Consider the following 19,641-nt stretch of genomic DNA (forward strand, 5'->3'; position numbering starts at 1 on the left):
ATGTGTCTGTACTCTGCTTTCTGGCCTTTTTTCTTGACCAGGAAGTATCTTGAATAAACTCCTTTCCCTCTTTGAGATCTTGGTACCCTCTCGATGGCTGATTTTGTGAGAAGGTTGGCAACTTCTTTTTGCAGGAGTTTTAACTGATGACCCGACGTTTGCATTGGAGGGATAGAGTGAGGTTGATGTTGAAAACGAAGATGGTAACCATTCTGAACGGTAGCTAACACCCAGCGATCTTAGGTAATGGCTCGCCACTCTTCTATATGATCTGCGATGCTTCCCCCAACTGGAGAGGTCAACGGCGCTGGGGGAAGGAAGAACTCATTGTTTAGATTGCGTCCTGTTGGAAAGGTTGCCTTGACACTTATTTTCTCAGCCTCTTGAGGAGCGCCTGCCTCTGTACTGGGATTTTTGCTGCCCCTGTTGGTCTTGACCCTTCTGCCACTGAGGGGTTTGAACCCTCTGTTGGGAAGATCTTATTGTAGGGGCGGAACCTCTTACGGAATATTTTTTTCTTTTCAAGCCCCACGGCCTTTAGAGTGTCCAATTCCATTTTCATACGCTGCATTTCTTCATCAGCGTGTGAGCCGAATAAAGATGATCCGGAGAAAGGCAGGTTCATAATATGGGACTGAGCTTCTGGCTTTAGGGCGGTAAGACGCAACCAAGAAGACCTTTTTGCGCACACCCCGTGAGCATATCCATGCGCCAAAAAGGTAGCTCCGTCAGCTGCTGCGCTAATGATCTGATTGGAGACCTGGCTGCCCTCCATAAGGATCTCCTCGAAATCCCTGCGATCTTCTTGCGGGAGTTTCTCAATGAAGCGCTGCAGGGAATCCCACAGGGATCTATCATAGTGCCCCAATAGCGCTCCCGCATTGGATACCTTCAGGAAGGAAGCAGAGGTGCTGCATACTTTTCGTCCCCAGGAGTCTAGAGTCTTGTTCTCCTTGTCTGGAGGCACAGTGGAGGAAGATGCCACGGCATGAGTCTTTCTCGCTGCTTCGATAATCTTTTATTCCAGGGGGGGGGGGGGGGGGGGGGGGGGCTATGGTGGGTGGGCGGGGTGTCAGCTCTGAGGAAGAGAGGATCCTCCTCTGGAGAACAGTATTTTTTGAGAATCCTCGCTGGGACAGATTTAACCGTTGCCGGCGTGAGGAATATGACTGGTTCTATTATACCCAGAACCAAGGGAAGCAGAGGTTTGGCCGCTGTCTTATGATGCAAGGTCTCGAAAATCCCTGATGACTTGGTCTGGGGAGGTGTCACGGGGATCCCCAGCTGAAGTGCCCATCTGCCTAAAATGTCCTGGAAAGTGAAGATGTTGTCCACTGGAGAGATTCTCGACGGTGGACTGTCGGTCAGTTTCGGAGAATAATCCCTATGTGATTGAGTGGTGGAGGAAGAATAAGTAGGAGATCTATGTTCTCTTCTTCTGCTCCTTGACCTGGATCTCAGCCTGCTTGAGCGCACCGGGGCGAACGTTCGCTCTCTGGGCCTGGAAGGAGGTCGATCCCGATCAGCCTGCTGCTTTAACAGAGCTGTTTATCTTCGTCGGGAGCGCAGTGGTGCAATGGCCTGTACCACCTAGGTGATAATCTGATGGAAGGTGACTTCTGTCTGTCTCTCCTCTCAAGGGAATGCGCTGGAGGGGACGGCTTCACCTCTTCATGCAGTGATCGAGTTGGGAGAATGTCCTGACACTGCACTGTCAGAAGAATAGATTACCACCTCCGGGGACCTAGATGTTGATCCACAGTGAGAGATGTGAGAGCCTGAGGGAGATGACAAATTGCGGAATAAGTCACATTGTCCTTGCTCTCAATGTGACTTATTCCGCAATTTGAGGATAACTTTTTAAATAATTTCGATAATGTCTGTTAATCCTCGCAGGACTTCATAATCTTCACGCGGAGGTTTCTTCAATATGATTATATGACGATGAGCACCAATTAACTAGGTATGCTCTCTCTAATGGTGTGTTTATTCTAAATTATGTAACTACGGTATATCTTGAATGGGCTAGTAATTTGTACCCAATCATTGACATTAATAGGTTGCTAGTCCCCTATTTGTCCTGATGAAGACCCCGCCACAAGGGTTCCACTGATTCCTGGATCGTCTGTGGGTCGAAACGTCGGCAACTCTCCTCCTTGCTACAGCCCCCCATCCACAATTGTTACATGTACTGTTTTACGTGGGGCATGTGTCTGTTTAAGTGATACATTTTGATCTATGACCATTCTGTACATTTGAATTGATTTACAAATGTGTCAGATACATATCTGATTTTATTGTCACTATTCCCTACCTGCACTACCCTCACTTTATCACTTCTTCCTTACTCCCAGGGGCACTATTCAACCTGTTCAAATGAGTAATGTTGGATACTATATCCTGGTTTGGTCTATAATGTGAATAAAACATTGTAGACTCATTAAGTGTTTTCTAATTTGATTTAAACTGTGATAATCATTTAATTTCCACTGGGACACCTTCCGTCTCAGTAACAATATGACCCAGGTCCCAGTGACTTGTTCTGGGTAAACCCCCTTCTTGATACCATCGACGCTGAAGGAGGCGACTGGTGTCTCGACGCCCCAGATTGAGGAGCCATCCTGGTGGGGACCTGTGGCTCGACGTCGAACGGCGGTGATGAGGCGTCGACGAAGAGTGTCTCGACGTCGAATCACGGTGATGGGTCTTCCACGGAGTATGCCTCGACGTGTAACGCCGGTGATGAGGCATCGACGGAGTAAGCCTCGACGTCGAACGCCGGTGATGAGGCGTCGACGGAGCGGGTCTCGATGTTGAACTCCTGTGCAACGACGGAGACCTGCCTCTCGCCGTTGAACGCCACCCGGTTGACGTCAACAGAGGTACCTTAGCTCTCAACGTTGAAGTCTTCGTCGTCGAAGGATGATGAGCCCTCTTCGAATCGGTTTTCGCCGTCAGCTTCGATGCAGATCCCGACGCCAACGGAGAACAGGTCATGATTTCTCTTGACGTCGACCGCATTCTCCTCTTCTTCTGCCTTTTAGGAGACCTACCTCTTTCAGAGAGGCCATAAATCCTAATTCTCTCTCTGTCATTGAGGGTTCTCCTTGACAAGTTCTTACAGTGTTGACAGCTGTTAGAAGAATGGGTCTCAGGGATACAGAGGATACACACAGGGTGTGTATTAGTCCTGGCCTTCTTTTTGCCACAGGGGGGGCAGGGATCAAAAAGTGAAGGCATTTTGACAAAAATAAACCTTTTTTGAAAAACAAAAAAGGCAGCACCAACACTCTAAAGCCTAAAGACGTCGAGTGAAGGTAAAAAACTTGAAGAATATCAAGAAATTTTTGAGAGAAAGTAAAAAAAGGTAGGAGCTGTAAAACCAGGGTCCTGACTGAAGGGGCCGGAAAGAACAACTGACCTAACTGTCACCCCTGAGGCATGATGGGAAGCCAGGGGTCATGGCTGCCTTAAAGGCATGGTGCCAGTTTTTTGTTGAAAATGCTTTAATTTTCTATGCTATTGTTTTACAATGCAGCCTGTGGGCTAACAATGTCTAGTTTATTTGCAATTTTTATGATATATGAGGGTTTTGTTTTTAAACAACTGAAGAGTGACTTAGTGAAAAAGTAAGAAACCAAAAATGTTGCACACACCATCAACCCGCTCCGTTATAATTCAGACGTTGTAGCACGCTGGGTAGGCATTCGGCCACCCCAGCGGGGACCCTATGATGAAGCATGACAGCAACGAGTGGTGAGTGAGGGTCCTTTTAAAAGAGAAAGATTCCTTTCTCTTTTAGTGTTCATAGAAGGGCAAGGTTTGCCTTTTTTTGAGTTTCTCACTAATTCTACTTTGCCTTTTTAGGGGGATAGGATAACACAGAAATATAAAAAAAAAATATTGGTTTCTTACTTTTTCACTAAGCCACTCTTCAGTTGTTTAAAAGTATATGACAGGGGTACAGGAGTGACTTTCCATACCCTTACTCTCTAGTTGATGTTTTTGTATATGAGTGTTTTGCTCATTAAAACACAGAGTTCAAGTGCTATTTGACCTAATGTGTGTTTTTATATGCTTGCAAATACAGTCTCTTTATGGGTAATTACATTGTTTAGCCTCAGTTTTGGGGCTGCATTGGTGCGAGAAAAAATTATATATGTACATACATATATATGGAGCGAGACATATGTGATTTCCATATATAATTTTTAAATTATTTCCGGGGTCCACGCACGTGGGCGGGAATATTCAGTGCTTATGACTGTTGATGAGGATCCCCTGGAAGAGAAAGATGTTTTAACCATTATTCCCAGCCCTCACCAGCCCGTTGTGAAGAAATTGATGGACCACTGTACGTTTAATCTTATGTGCTAACACATTTACGTTCCGTGTCATGATCCTCAAGGTGGAGCTCATTCTGCGTTCATTGGTGTGTGACTCAGAAGTATCCTCAATATCAAATGGGTGTTCCTGACGTCCCATATGGTGGAGTCATACTCATTGTATGCCTGCATAGCAATCTGAAAGAGGTTCTCCTCCCCCTCCCACTTCAATAGTCTCCCTCTTTGCGGCTACTCAACTAATCTAGAAGCAGCAAGAGATGTGTATGGCGTGGTGTTTAGCATAGTAGAATCTCAGAAAGTGTATTCCACAGTAGTGTACGGGAGGAGGGTCTCCACGCCTATCCTGATTGCTAGGTATCATCTTTCTGACACCATTGATCTTCCAGACACTGTTGGAGCAGTCTCATGTGAAGCTTTGCATTTGAGACAATGCAGATACAAGAGCCATAGAACATGGGTGCAATGTTCTCTTCTGCAGTTGGTTTGAATGCTTTTTTCAGTGTCTTGAATTTGTTCCGTAAGGAGAACACTCTATTCCTTCTACACTGCCTATCTTTAATCCTAGGTAATTGCAGCTTTTGAACTGGGTCAATGGTTGACTTCTGGCAGTTTATCTGAAGGCCTAGGTTGTTCAACAGCCTTCAAGCTTGCTTGAGATTTAGTTTTACCTTTTACTGGCTGTAAATACTCAGCAACCTGTCGTCAATATAGGGTACATGACTATTCTGTGCCTACTTAAATGGGCTGCTATTACTGCTGTTTTGAGAACGGTTAAGTGGCTGACTTCAAGCCGAAGGGGAGCAGTTTGTTTTGGTAATGTTGGTGACATACTATAAATCTCAAGTACTTGATGTGATGTGGTTTATTGGGATGTTGTGTAAGTATGTGTTTTGGAGACCTACGGAACACATCCAATCATTTTGGTTTACATGGGGAATAATCCAATGCAATGGCAACATTAAAAAAGCTTGCTTTTTTGGCATACTAGTTTAGAAAATTGCAAATCTATAATTGGTCTGAAATCTTCTTTTATGCCTTTCTTTTTCATGAGAAAGTATCTTGACTACACGCTCTAACCTTTGTAATTGTGTGGGACCATCACAATGGATTTTTTCAAAAGCAGAACAGATGCTTCTTTTCTTAGCATGTCGAGTTGGTACTTTAATGACCGTTTTGTAGGTGGTGAATCACCTTGAAATGAAGAAATTAACTACGAGATATTATACACAGCACCCACTTGTTCTTTATGATGGTAAACACTTATAGATGAAGAGTCACAGCCTTCCCCCATCAGAGTGTGAAACAGAGGGTAGTGAAAAGTTGTCAATGCTACTGATAAATGTCTCCCCATTTTGCGGGGGGGCCATGACTTTGGTGAGGTCATATTTCATCTTGTCTAAATTATTTTGTAGTGATATTTCTGATCCTGCAGATACCGCTGGTAAGTTTGGTATGGCCAGTAAGGGGTTTGAACAACTGTAAAAGACGAACAAAGAGGATCTTGAATAGGAGGATCCTCAAAAGGAATGATAGGCCTAATTGGCCTGAGTAATAAAAGATGAGGATCTGGTGCTAAAGGTGGTCTCACACATTGAAGAGGCATAGTAGCTGACTGAGCAACGATACTTGACTTCCTCTGTAGTCGCGAAGAGGACAAATCTGCCACAGGACTGATGTTTGGTGAGGAATGAATGGACGTGGGCGGTATGGTGAAGACTACTATAGAAGGAGACCTTAAAATCTCCATATTTGGTGAAGGAGAATGAAAGAACTCCATACTTCGATGTAGTGAACTTGTGGGAAGCTCAGGTGACTGTGCTCAACTGTGCTTTTTATGTCAGTGAAATGTTTTTGATGTTAAAAGGTGATAGTCTAGGTGCAGAGAACTACTTATACGGTACATCATGCATAGGAGAATCACCTGAAACTCTTAAAGGGGCAGGTTTCTTTTTACTGTTTACAATGTAGGTCAACCAGACTGCATTTTACTTTCACACACCTCATTTTGCTGCGCGTCCACATAGACAACAGGGAATGATTCACATCTTTGGCACGATCAATGAAGATCCTTGAATGTAGACACACAGATGCAGTTCCTTCTTCAGGTAACAAGAGAGGAATCTACCATGGGAAATACTACTGAGAGGTGAGGAATCAACAGGTTGATGTATCCATAAAAAGAAAAAGTTACTTACCTTATGTGCCTAACCATGAAATCATTCATCACAATTTTGGCAAGCTGCATCCAATGGCTTCCTTCTGGAACTTCGACTGACTCAGTTTTCCCATTAGTTAGTCAAGATGTGAGATTAACACATTACCATTACAAAAACATCATGAGCAATCTTAAAGATATGTTTTAAAACAAGTACCTGGCTTGTACCAGCCCTACATGGGGCCCATCAGTTCCGATTCCCAGCATCAAGGCTAGTTTTCCAATAAAGTTCTTCTGAAGATTAAACCTGCGTTGTCCGATGTTATAACTTCCATCAATCATAAAAGCAATCTCAGCCTTGCAATCTGCATATGCCAGCAAAAATTAAATGTGTCAAAAACGCAGATCAGCTGTTCATGAAGTAAATGATTTACAACAGGGTAGTCATAGAGACCCTGACTCTTCTTTTAAGAAGAATGTACATATTTATTTATTGAGTATATTTTCATACCACTTCTAAGGCCCAAGATTATCAGCGCACTTTACAAAGAACACCGTACATGGCATAAAGAAATAATTATACTAGCGTCATTGAAGCCCAAGCTCAATTAAGCATAAGCGAAGTATGAATGTCTACAGGGCTAGTATGAAACTTTGGGTCGAAAATAAACAGGAAACATAAATGGAGCATAAACGTTGCAATATAGTAAGCATTACAAATGTAAAATCACACTCCAAAAGGGGCCAAGCTCCCATCTTTTAAAAGGAAAGCAAGGAACTAGAGATAGGAAAGTGACAGTTTAGATGCAATAATTTCATCTCTTTAAGTAGGAAGGTAAAACAGTAGCAGCGTGAATGGGAAGCGGTAGAGAGTTCAAAACATGGGGAGAAATAGACTGAGTAAATTTACAATATTTATTGAAAAGAGGGCCAAAAGTAAAAAGATGTTGAAGAAACAAAGTGAACGAGAACCTCCCAAAATCTTTCTTGGACAGGTGTGGAGCATGATTAGTGTGGTTAGCGTGCAAGTTTAAGGGTAGACTTGCCCTTAAGAGGGAGTCAACCCAATGTGTGCTGTACAGAAGTAAAGTGATAAACGAGAAGTATGGCTTGGAGAAGACCAAGATGAAAAGGTGTTCTTCAAATATTAAAGATGTCAACTGCTGAGGCCAAAAAATGTTATAAGTGAAAACCAGTGTCAAATAATGTATTACATTCGCATAGAATATGGTTGTTAAATACTGCTTATGTGTTTGAGTCTAATTTTGCCTTTGGAAATAATACTGATAGCCATAGCGGTCATTAGGAAAAATGTGTTTTGTTCATATTATGAATGAAATAGAATCTTGCCTTTGTTCCCCGTTTTCTTCTCAGGAGTTTTCTTTAGACGTCTACCTACAAACAAAACAGCAAAATACAACAATTTAGCAATATGGAGATCTTAGCACACTCTGTATTGATTTACCTCCTTCAGCACTAGTTGGGAATTATATGCGGAAGTAGAAACCCAGCTCCAAAATAATGCTGTCACCTCAAGATCTTTGAACGTGCTCGAGAGTGACTTGCTTCCTACACACAGGCATCATCAATCACCCCAGCCGAGTCCCTGCATGTTTTCTTTCCAATATGCAAAGTGGGAGCACAGCATTTGCTCAACTTTGGAAACATTGTTGAGCTCGACCTCTTTCGCAATTAGATTTTTTCCAGAATTTGCTGTGCAGAAACGCTGAGGCTCAGATACAGCCAGGTCATACTGAAGAAGGACAGGTAATTCTAGGTCTCTCTCAGGGGAGTATTAATTGAAATCATAAACACGGAATAGTCCCGCCCATGTACAGGGACCCCAGAGCAGTTCTTTCAAAGTCATATTCACTTCAACTCACTTCGGAAAAGCCAGGAAACATATGTGACACACACGTTAAATTCTGCAGTCTTAAAGAATAAGTTAATTACCTTCAGTAACGCTTTTTTCTGCTGGACCAACACAATCTCATACATTTATAAATATAACAAAAAGCATTTCAAATGAATATGCAATAGCGTAGCCATGAACTTCATGGCATTCCTATTGGAAACGCCATACATGAAATACAACCAAACTCATTTTCGGTATACGCAGACAGGCAACGGGGAGGCGGGTGAGGCAGTGAGGAATCCACAGGTAGATACTGTATCTGCCAGAAAAAAGTGTTACATAAGGTAAGTAACTTTTTCTTTTGATGGATACATCAACCTGTTGATTCCTCACCTTTCAAATAGGATACCCAAGAAGTTGCGCACCCAGGAGTGGGTGCCTGTCTTCCCCTTGCAAAACAGAATGAACAAAGTGAGCGTCCCACCTCACTTTGGAATCTAGACAATAGTGCTTTGCGAAAGTGTGGAGGGGGGCCCAAGTTGCTGCTTCGCAAATGTCAACCACAGGGACACCTCTAGCCAAAGCAGAAGCTGAAGACTTACCTCTAGTAGAATGATCTCTAATATCTTCAGGTGGCTCCTTCTTAGCCATGGCGTAGCAGGTCTTGATACATAGGATTATCCATCTGCACAAAGTCCTCTTATGAAATGTCATTTTGCCAACATATCTAACAAACAGCTAGTCATCCAATCTGAACTCACAAGTCCTATCTATATAGATGCTCACAGCCCTCTTAGGGTCCAAAGGATGTAGTGTCTCCTCACATTCGATGAATGCGGGTGAGGGTAAAAAGTAGGCAAACTAATAAGACTGTTCCAAATAGAACGGAGTGACCACCTTTTGCAGGAAAGCAGCTCTGCTTTTAAGAACCAACTTATCCGCATGAAAGGTCATGAAAGGAAGCTTAGTACTAAGAGCCTGTAGGTCACTCACCCTCCTAGCAGGGGTTTTCACTATCACTATCAATGGGCAACTGCGTAAGGTTTCAAAAGGAGAACACATAAGATATTTAAGCACTAGATTACGGTCCCATTACGATCATAATAATTGGAGTGGGAGGAAACTTATTAGTAAGCCCTTAATGAACGAGATAACTACAGGGACTTAAAAAGGGACTGTCGATAGGGCAGACAAACACACCTTAACACACCTTAACCATTGTAACCACGCAACCTTGCTGCACCAGGGAGAGCGCAAAACTCAAAACTTCAGACAAATGGGCATTTGAAGGGTCAATTAACTTCTCTCCACGCCATGTCACAAATTTCGCCCATCTGACAGCACAGACTGTCTTGGTGGAGTGTCTTCTGGCAAATAAAATAACATCCACCACATCAGATGGGAAAGAGAAAGAACTCAGGTTGCCCTGTTCAATATACCGGCATGAAGGTGCAAGCCCTGGAGGTGGGGGTGTAGAATCCGCCCCTGCACATGTGAGAGGAGATCTGCCCTGAGAGGGAGACGGAGCGGAGGCCAAAACTGATAGGTAAAGAAGGTCTAACTAACATGCCATTCATTGGCCATTCCAGGGTTACTAATTTGACTTGGGCCTCTTCTTGGCGAATCTTCCTCAGAACCTGAGGAATCAAGGGTATGGGGTAAGCAATTAGAGCAGCAGGTAGCCCCAGTCCAATTGAAATGCGTCACCAAATGCTCCCTGCATCGGATACTGGAGCCGGCAGAACGACGGGCAGTGCGTGGTCTCGTGAGTAGCAAACAGGTCTAACTAAAGAATCTGCCACCTTGTGAAAATGCGCTGAACCACTCCTGATGCACACGCCACTCGTGATTGTCTGAACAATACAGACAGACTGTACGCACGTATATTGAGAACTCCGGCCAAGTGACTTGAGATGATGCAAATCCAATGGTCCTGAGCCCAGTTCCATTTATTGCAGACCTTCTCTGCAGAGAAGATACGACCCTACTCTTCCCTGTTTGTTTATATACCACATTGCAGTAGTATTGTTTGTTAAGACTCAAACTGCCTGACCGGAATTCAGAAGATTGATATGCAACAATCTTTCCACTTGAGACCAAAGACCTTTGATCTCCAGATCCCCCTATGAGCTCCCCACCATAGAGTGGAGGAATCCACTATTACTGTGGCTAGCTGAGATGGAGGGAGAAATGGCTTTCCTGGAGACAGATTACCGGACACACCATGGTGGGATCTTTCTAGAATGGTTACCCCCACTTTTTGCCTGGTGTCAGTGTGATTTTGACTAGTCTGACTGGGATTCTGTTGATCAGGACCCCAGTCACTGTGCTTTCTCCCTAAATTGGACTGTGGTAAGTAATTTGGTACCTTCCCAATTGGCTACTGGCGTACCCATGTAAGTCCTTTAGAGTATAATACTAAGGTACCCAGGGCATAGGTACACCAGGGGTTTCCCATGGGCTGCAGTGTGTATTGCATCACTCATTTGAGACCACTCAAACTGTGACTTCAGGCCTGGCATTGCAGCCTGTGTAAGTTGGTGTTAGCACCCCTTACGACAGATATAAGTTTTCTTATATCTGAGGTCACTGCACTTAAAATCTATAAGTCACCCCTAAGGTAGGCCTTTCAATCCTGAAGGCAGGGTGCTAGGATATAAGTGTGAGGATGCCCTGCATGAGCAAGACACCCCCTACAAATACTGAAGTCGATTCTCCAGGCTTTGTAAGTTTGGTCAGCTATTTAGTACATGGAGACATCAAGTAAATTACGAGATGTCTAACCAGGGCTCGAAAAATCCAAAAAATGGTACTAGTCCTGCAGGACTAGTACCTTAAAAAATGTCCTCGACCTAACTGCAACCTACTTGACCCCCGTCCCTCAAAGCTGAGCAAATGTGACAAGATAACAAGATTTAAAGGAATCTTTATTGCTCATTAACTTTGTGAGCAATAAAAATGCCTTTAAATCTTGTTATCTTGTCACATTTGTTCCGTTTTCACAAACAGAGGACAAAAGTTGGTTTGTTTTCCCACTCGCCAGAAAGGGCGAGTAGGACCTAACAGCTCGACCTTGTTAAATTTAGCTCGACTATGCGAGTGGTCGAGTGGAATTTTCGAGCCCTGCCAACTATATATTAGCTGCACCGAAACCGGTCATGTTTGGTATCAAACATGTTGTAATCCAACCCCAACACTGATTCCAGTGTTGGATGTAGGATCCCATGTACTGGGGGCTCCCCTAGGGTGCCCCCTGCATTCCAGGTACTAGCCTTTCAGGGTCTAACAGGAAGCTAGTGCTGCTGCCGACCACAGACACTACTCTGCCCTCCTGCTACTGAGTCAAGCTCGAGCAGAGGAAGGAAGAAAAATAGGTTTCCTGTAGCAGGGAGGTGTGACCACCTCCCAGACAGGACTTAGTTTATTGGGCTGGGGTGGGGGCGCTTGCCAGCACCACATGGCTGATTGAAGAGCACATTTGATGCCCTCCTTGCATACTCCAGTTTGAGCAAGTTCAGGGAGTCGTTGGCTCCCACTCTGGTGCGAAACTGGACTGTCAGGCCCTCCTCTGGGAGGGACCCCTGAATCGTTCCAACCCTTTCCCTAGGGTACTTAAGGGCTTACCTACAGGTAGCTCTTCAGATTTGTTGTGGGACTAGATTCAGATCCGAAACCACTTCAACTTTTAACCGTCTGGGCACCTTGAGCTTCGCTGGACTTCAACTTGAACCGAGGCTGCACCAAGGAAGACTCCTGCCTAGTTTTGGTGTTCTGCAAGTCTTAGTCGTCTGTACCTGTGCTTCATCCAGGTTCTTCTCCAGGCCTGTGGGCATCAAGGACACCCAAAGTAATCTCCCTTGGTGTGAAGGAATCACTCCCCAGCATCTGCAGGCACTGCAAATAAGCGGACTTAGAAAGGCTAAGCAACCCAGGTGGTGGTTCTGGAACTCCCTCGAGGCCTGCCTGTCCTCTCAGCAAGATTGAGGCCAGTTTCCCTCGTCGGAACCGCTGGAACAGAATCCCTGTGCACCGTGTCGACTTGCTTTAGCCTAGGCTTGTTGGCTCGGTCTTTCAGAGATCTTCGGGTTACAAAGAAGCTCCCGCATCCAGTATCTCTTTCTGCCCAGAACTTTGTACTCACTGCATCCTCTGCACTGTGGGCCTGCCTCGTTGGTGAGCGGCTTGAGGTCATCTTGCGACTCCTCTGCCTTTGGCCTGTGGGTCGTCTTGGGGGTCCTCTTAGGCTTCAGTGGGCTCCCCTGATAGCTCGGGGCCTGCTCTGACTCTCCTGCAATTGGTGAGTCCCTTGGACCTTGCTCGACCCAACGTTGCTCTTTTTTCGTTTATCACGTCTGTTGCTGCTGCCAAGGCCTGTTGGTACTCCTGCCGGATACCAACCCCCTATTTCTCGACTTCCGACGTGGGATAGCTCGTGAACGGCTCTTGGTCTTCCACAGCGTCGACTGGTCCTCACAGCTGTATCAACAAGGTCACCGTCATCACTCCTTTATCTTCCGTTATCGTGGTCATTGGTCTTCTGTGCCTCCTGGTCACTTCCGAGTAGCATAGACTATCCCTATGCTTGCAAGTACTCCTCTTCAAGATTCCATGCTTGGATTCCACCAGACTTTCACCTTCTTCGTCAGTTGTATCTTTTCTGAAAGTCCTCCATTGTGGTCTATCGCAGTTTCCGATGTCACGTTGCACCTATGAGCCCAGCTTCCCTGGTGTAGGTAGGTATCCTGCTTCCTGTGGTGTACACGGGTGGGGTGACTCTCCAACCTTCTGTCTTCCGCTGAGTTTCTTCAGGGTCCACTGGGAAGGGTCCTTTTTTCTTGAAAACTGCAACCGCGACTTTCCCATTGACTTGTTTAGAGCACGCTGCTGTGTTTACACTTTGCACACAGCCTCTGTGGGGTTCCTGGGTACTTACCTCAGGTGGTTGCTTGGGTCACCAGCTCTTCTAAGTCTTCTGGTCCAAGTCCCGACTTTGGTCGCAGTTCACATTCCACTTCTTTAGTACATGGTTTGGTCTCCATCTGGAGACCACTGTGTATTTATGTTTACTTGCTTGTTTACAGCTAAAGTATTGTGTTGATATCTCCGGGTAGAAGATACTTCTCCAACAAGCAGCTTGTGAGCTACTTGAAGCTCTCCATCTACCTGCAAGTAGCTCTCCTGTCCGCAGCACAGTCTAATAAAGGAGGTTTTTGCTTGGCTAAATATATGCATACCAAAATTGAAAAGTGTGTATTTGTTATGCAAATGTGTGTATTTTCTAAACTCATATGCTGATGTTTGGGGAAAATTGTTGTATTTCCAAAATATATTTAAAGGTGATATTTGAATGACAAGTCATATGGCATTAGGGGGACGTAGTACAAACGAACAAGTTACTTACCTTCGGTAACGATATATCTGTAAGAAACAGTAGTTAGTATTAGATTCCTTACCTTAGAATATCCCCAGGCGTCAGTCTGGATCCAGAAACTTTTGCGTAGCAGTACCCCTACGCGTCGGTAGGCGTCGTCTGCAGGCGTCCCCTGCGGCTCCGCGTCCGTCGTTGGCGTCGTGCGCCGTGATGACGTCGCTAGAGTATATAGACGCCGCCTCCGCGCGCTGACTTCAGTTCTTTGTACACAGCTTTTCCGCGCCAGAACACGCAGAGCCATGTGAGAACCAACACTGGTGCCATTTGAAACTAGGGCCCTGAAAGGGATGTCCTTAACCCTAGGTATCAGTTCGCAGAACGGGGAGGATGGGTGGGGCGGTAAGGAATCTAATACTAACTACTGTTTCTTACAGATATATCGTTACCGAAGGTAAGTAACTTGTTCATCTGAAAGAAACAGGTTAGTATTAGATTCCTTACCTTAGAATAGATACCCCAGCAATACCAACCCCGGTGGTGGGTCTGCGAACCAATACAATCCTATACCAGAAAGTCCTGGAGGACCGAACGGCCAAAGAAGCCATCCCTCCGGACTTGACTGTCCAGGCAGTAGTGCCTCGCAAAGGTGTGCAGCGAGGCCCACGTAGCCGCCTGGCAAATGTCCTGCAAAGGGACTCCCCGGCCCAGGGCAGTAGTAGCCGCAGTGGCCCGAGTGGAATGGGCCCTCAGCCCAACAGGAGGCTCCTTCCGAGCCAAAGAGTAGCACGCTTTGATGCACAGAACGACCCACCGAGAGATGGTCCGTTTATGTACCGCCCGTCCCTTCTTCGCACCCACGTAGCCAACAAACAGTTGCTCATCCACCCGGAACTGGCGTGTGCGATCCATATAAAATGAAAGCGCAAGTTTTGGGTCAAGACGATGGAGCCGCTCTTCATCCTTTGAAGGATGCGGAGGCAGGAAGAAGGAAGGGAGGGTGAAGGACTGCCCGATGTGAAAAGCAGAGACAACTTTGGGCAGGAAAGAAGGTCTAGTTCTCAGAACCACCTTGTCTGGATGAATGGACATGAAAGGAGGTTTGACAGAAAGAGCCTGGAGCTCACTCACTCCCTGGCAGAGGTGATGGCAACCAGGAAGGCCGTCTTTAAAGTCAGGAGACGGAGAGGACAGGAATGAAGTGGCTCAAAGGGAGCACACATCAAGAATGTTAGAACCAGGTTCAAGTCCCACTGAGGCATCACAAACGGAACAGGAGGATACATGTGTGTGATGCCCTTCAAGAACCTTGTTACAATAGGGAACTTGAACAAAGAAGGTTGATCAGGCAGCCTCAGAAAGGCCGAAAGGGCAGAAAGGTAGCCCTTGATAGTGCCCAGAGCAGAGCCCTGCTGGGCAAGAGAAAGAAGAAAGAGGAGAACCTCGGAAAGAGGGGCAGAAAGGGGATCCACAGCCTTTGCTGTGCACCATGCCACAAATTTGTTCCACCGGCAGGCGTATACCGACTTTGTGGAGGGACGCCTGGCTGCCAGAATCACATCACAGACTTCAGGAGGCAAGTCAAATGGCCTCAACTGTCGCCGCTCAATATCCACGCATGGAGGTGGAGGCTGGACAGGTTCGGGTGGAGGACCGTCCCCTGCTGCTGCGACAGAAGGTCCTCCTGAAGGGGCAGGCGGATCGGGGGACCGACTGACATGCTGAGTAGCTCGGGATACCAGTACCTTCGAGCCCAGTCCGGAGCCACAAGGATGACTTGGGCCCGGTCGCGCCTGATCTTCTTCAGCACTCTGGGCAGAAGTGGTATAGGCGGAAAGGCGTATAACAGACCGCAACTCCACTCGCGCCGAAAGGCGTCGCCGTGCGAGTGCCGTCTTGGAAACTCCAACGCGCAGAACTGATGACATTGCGCGTTCTCTTCTGTGGCGAATAGATCTAACCAAGGCTCTCCCCATCGCAGAAAGAGGCCTTGCACCACGTCCGAGTTCAGACGCCATTCGTGATCCATCGAGCACCGACGGCTGAGTTCGTCCGCCCTGGCGTTCAGAGAGCCCGCCAGGTGTTGAACTATCAGGGTCACTCCCTGATGTTCCAGCCACTGCCAAAGGCGCAGAGCCTCTTGGCAAAGGGTCCACGACCCCACCCGCCCTGTTTGTTGCAGTACCACATGGCGGTGGTGTTGTCCGTGAACACCTGCACTACACTCCCGCTGACAAAGGGGAGGAATGCCTTCAGTGCCAGATGAATCGCCCGTAGCTCCAACAAATTTATATGGAGCCGGGACTCCGCCGGAGACCAGATGCCTCTGATCTCCGCCTCTCCCAAGTGGCCTCCCCAGCCCTGGAGGGACGCGTCTGTCACAACAACGTGCTCCGGTTGGGGAAGGGAGAGGGATCTGCCTCTGACCCAATCGCGGTCTGTAAGCCACCACTGCAGTTGTCTCGCAGTGCCCTCTGGTCGGACAGGTTGCCCTGATGCTGGGCCCACTGAAAACTTCAGGTCCCACTGCAGAGCCCGCATCCGCCATCGGGCGTGATGTACCAGAAGGATGCAGGAAGCCATCAGTCCCAGCAGCCGCAGCGTCAACCTGACCGAAACCCGGGATAACGGCTGAAAGATGGGAATCAAAGCCTGTATATCCTGGACTCACCGTTCCGGAGGATAGACCCGAAACTGCGCCGAGTCGAGAACCGCTCCGATGAAAAGGAGCTTTTGAGAGAGACACAGGTGTGATTTCGGCACATTGATGGCAAACCCCAGCTGGTGCAGGAGGTCTGCCGTCATCTGAAGGTGGTGAACGACTGTCTGGGGCGAGCTCGCCTTCAACAACCAGTCATCTAGGTAGGGGAAGACTGAAACCCCTAACCTGCGCAGATGGGCTGCGACCACCACCATCACCTTTGTGAACACCCGTGGGGCGCTGGTAAGGCCGAAGGGGAGCGCGATAAACTGAAAGTGCTCGCGGCCTACCGTGAACCGCAGGTAACGCCGGTGGGCCGGCAGGACGGGGATGTGAAAATACGCATCCTGCAAGTCCAACGCTACCATCCAGTCTTGCGGGTCTAGAGCAGCCAAGACCTGAGCCAAAGTCAACATCTTGAACTTCTCCTTCCGGAGGAAGCCGTTGACGTTCCTTAGGTCCAAGATAGGACGTAGGCCCCCTTTGTCCTTCTTGGGTACCAGAAAGTAGTGGGAATAGCAACCACGCCCTACTTCTGGCCCAGGAACGCGCTCGATGGCCCCCTTGGCCAAGAGGGCCGTAACTTCCTCCCGTAGAAGTGTCAAGTGGTCCCCCGACACACGGTGGTTCTGCGGTGGCATGGCTGGAGGAGTAGCCCCTTCGGACGATCTGCAGCACCCACCTGTCCGAGTTGATGGTGCGCCAGTGGGAGTGGTGATGGCGAACCCTGCCACCCACTGGCGTCACATGGGCCTGAAAGCACGGACTAGGAGGACTTCGAGGCGGATGCTGCGGGAGGAGGTGTGGTCTGACCTTGCCGTTGTCCCCGACCGCCTCCAGGGCGGTTCCCACGGCCACCACTGCGTTGATAAGTTTGTTGCGGCGCGTGGCTGGCAGCACGTGTGGGACCGCCCCTTCCTTGTCCACGAAAGGAGCGAAACGAACCCGTTTGCTGGCGCTGGGTCGAGAGACCCAAGAACTTGGCCGTGACCCTGGAGTCCTTGAAGCGTTCCAGCGCGTGGTCCGCCTTGTCGCCAAACAGGCGACAACCATCAAACGGCATGTCCATCAAGGCATTTTGGACATCTGCCGAAAAGTTGGCGGATCTCAGCCAGGCGTGGCGACGAATCGCCACCGTCGTGGACATCGCTCTGCCCAGTGAGTCGGTCGTATCAAGACCATACTTGATGGAGTATTTCGCTGCGTCTCGGCCTTCAATCATAGCTTTGCCGAGTTTTGCCCGTACCTCCGGCGGGCATTCTGGCAGCAAGTCCGCGACCGTATCCCACAGAGAGTGGGTGTAGCGGCCCAAGAGGCATGCGGTGTTGCAAGACCGCAGTCCCAGACTCAGGGACGAGAAGACCTTCTTGCCATACTGGTCGTACCTCTTAGATTCCCAGTCGGGCGGGGCCGACGGGAATGCGGTCTGGGAAGTCGAGGCCTGGATCACCAGACTCTCAGGGGTGGGATGGGTGGACAGGAACTTGGGGTCATCCTTACACGGACGGTGGCGTCTGGCCACGTTCCTATCAACAGGCGAACCTGAAGCGGGCCTGGACCACGTGCCCAAAAGAACGTCAGTCAAGGCCTCGTTGAACGGCAGCAGAGGCTCCTGTGGGCATGACTGCGGTTTGAGGACCTCAGTGAGGATGTTAGTCCTCACGGCCACGACGGGGAGCTCAAGGTGTAAGGCCTTGGCAGCCCTCATCAACACCACTGAATAAGCTGCCCCCTCCTCCGAAGCCACGGTAGGAGGCGAGACAAAGCCAGGGTTGGGGGAGTCATCCAGACCACTGGCGTCACCCCAGTCACCCGTCCAGTCCACAATGTACTGACACTCGCGGGCCAGAGGGTCCTCAGACCCCTCCCACTCCTCTACGTAATCTACATCTTCACCATATTCGGAATCAACAATGTAGACCGGCTCCTCGGGGTCCACAGACCCCATTGGCGTCGGGCGACGCCGGTTCGACTCCGCGCCCAGAGTCGGAGAGGGAATGGGGGCGGCGCCGCAGAACCGGCGCCGGAGAACCGGCGCCGCGCGGGGGCGGCGCCAGGGGTTGCCCCGATGGAATCGGCGCCGGAGAGGCCGGTTGACCAGCCGGCGTCGACCCTGAGGGCCCCTGTGGCGCCAGGGCCGGAGCCGTCGGCGGCGTCGGGGCCGGAGCACCCGACGGCGTCGAGGCTGGAGCACCCGAACCCCTAGGGCCCCCGGACGGGATCACAGGGCCCGAAGGCGCCGCAGAACCCGCCGGAGGAGACAGAGCCCTCATGGCCATGAGGAACGCCTCTATCTCCTCGGGCGACGCGCCTTGCCCAGGGACCGCAGGGTATGGAGCAGGCTGCGTCGGCGACTCACGCGGAGCCGCGGCCACCCGAACCCCCGGCCGCATCGCGCGAGCGTCGGGGGGAGTCGGGGGTACGATGATGACGCCCCGACTTCTTGTGCTTCCTACCTGAGGAACCAGATGAATGGTGACGACTCCCGGAGCGCTCGACGTGGCTCCGCGACCGCTCCCTCGATCGCTCCCTTGACCTCCGGCCGGACCGGGACCGCTCTCGACGCGGGAACGACACCCGGAGCTCGAGCAGCTTGCGGGACCACTCCCGTCTAGCTTTGTTCGTCAAGGCCCGGCAATCGACGCAGGCGTCCACGTCGTGGTCGGGGCCCAGGCACCGGAGACAGAGTCGGTGATGATCCGTGACCGACATCGTACGGTCACAGTCGTCACAGTTCTTAAAACCGGGCATCCTACCGGCACCTTAAGAAGTGTCAAAAAGATCAAAGATCAAAAAAACTTGGTCAAAAGACCGGAGTACTGCACTTCTCGGATCTGCGCTAACTGGCGCGGAAAAAAGAAGAACTGACGTCAGCGCGCGGAGGCGGCGTCTATATACTCCAGCGACGTCATCACGGCGCACAACGCCAACGACGGACGCGGAGCCGCAGGGGACGCCTGCAGACGACGCCTACCGACGCGCAGGGGTACTGCTACGCAAAAGTTTCCGGATCCAGACTGACGCCTGGGGATATTCTAAGGTAAGGAATCTAATACTAACCTGTTTCTTTCAGATAATATTATCTGTGTGCCAGGGACATTACAGCAATGGCTATTATGTATTACCCATATAAAGGTATTCCTTATTGAAAAAGCTTTTTTTACATCACTGCGGGCAACCCTGTTTCATGCACTGATGCGATTACTGCTGGTAAAC

General features: G+C 48.8%; 1 protein-coding gene across 1 annotated transcript in view; it reads right to left on the reverse strand.

Annotated features, from left to right (window-relative positions):
- Nucleotides 1–19,641, reverse strand: part of COCH (cochlin) — a 432,915-nt gene that overhangs the window by 176,325 nt on the left and 236,949 nt on the right. The window contains exons 7-8 of the mRNA XM_086936983.1: nt 7,852–7,896; nt 6,719–6,866 (exon numbers count right to left, since the gene is read on the reverse strand). Of these exons, the coding sequence (XP_086793109.1) occupies nt 6,719–6,866; nt 7,852–7,896 (193 nt within the window). The remainder of the gene's footprint in view (nt 1–6,718; nt 6,867–7,851; nt 7,897–19,641) is intronic.

Source organism: Lissotriton vulgaris, chromosome 9, assembly GCF_964263255.1.
Source record: "Lissotriton vulgaris chromosome 9, aLisVul1.2, whole genome shotgun sequence".
In the NCBI taxonomy this organism is placed as follows: Eukaryota; Metazoa; Chordata; class Amphibia; order Caudata; family Salamandridae; genus Lissotriton; species Lissotriton vulgaris.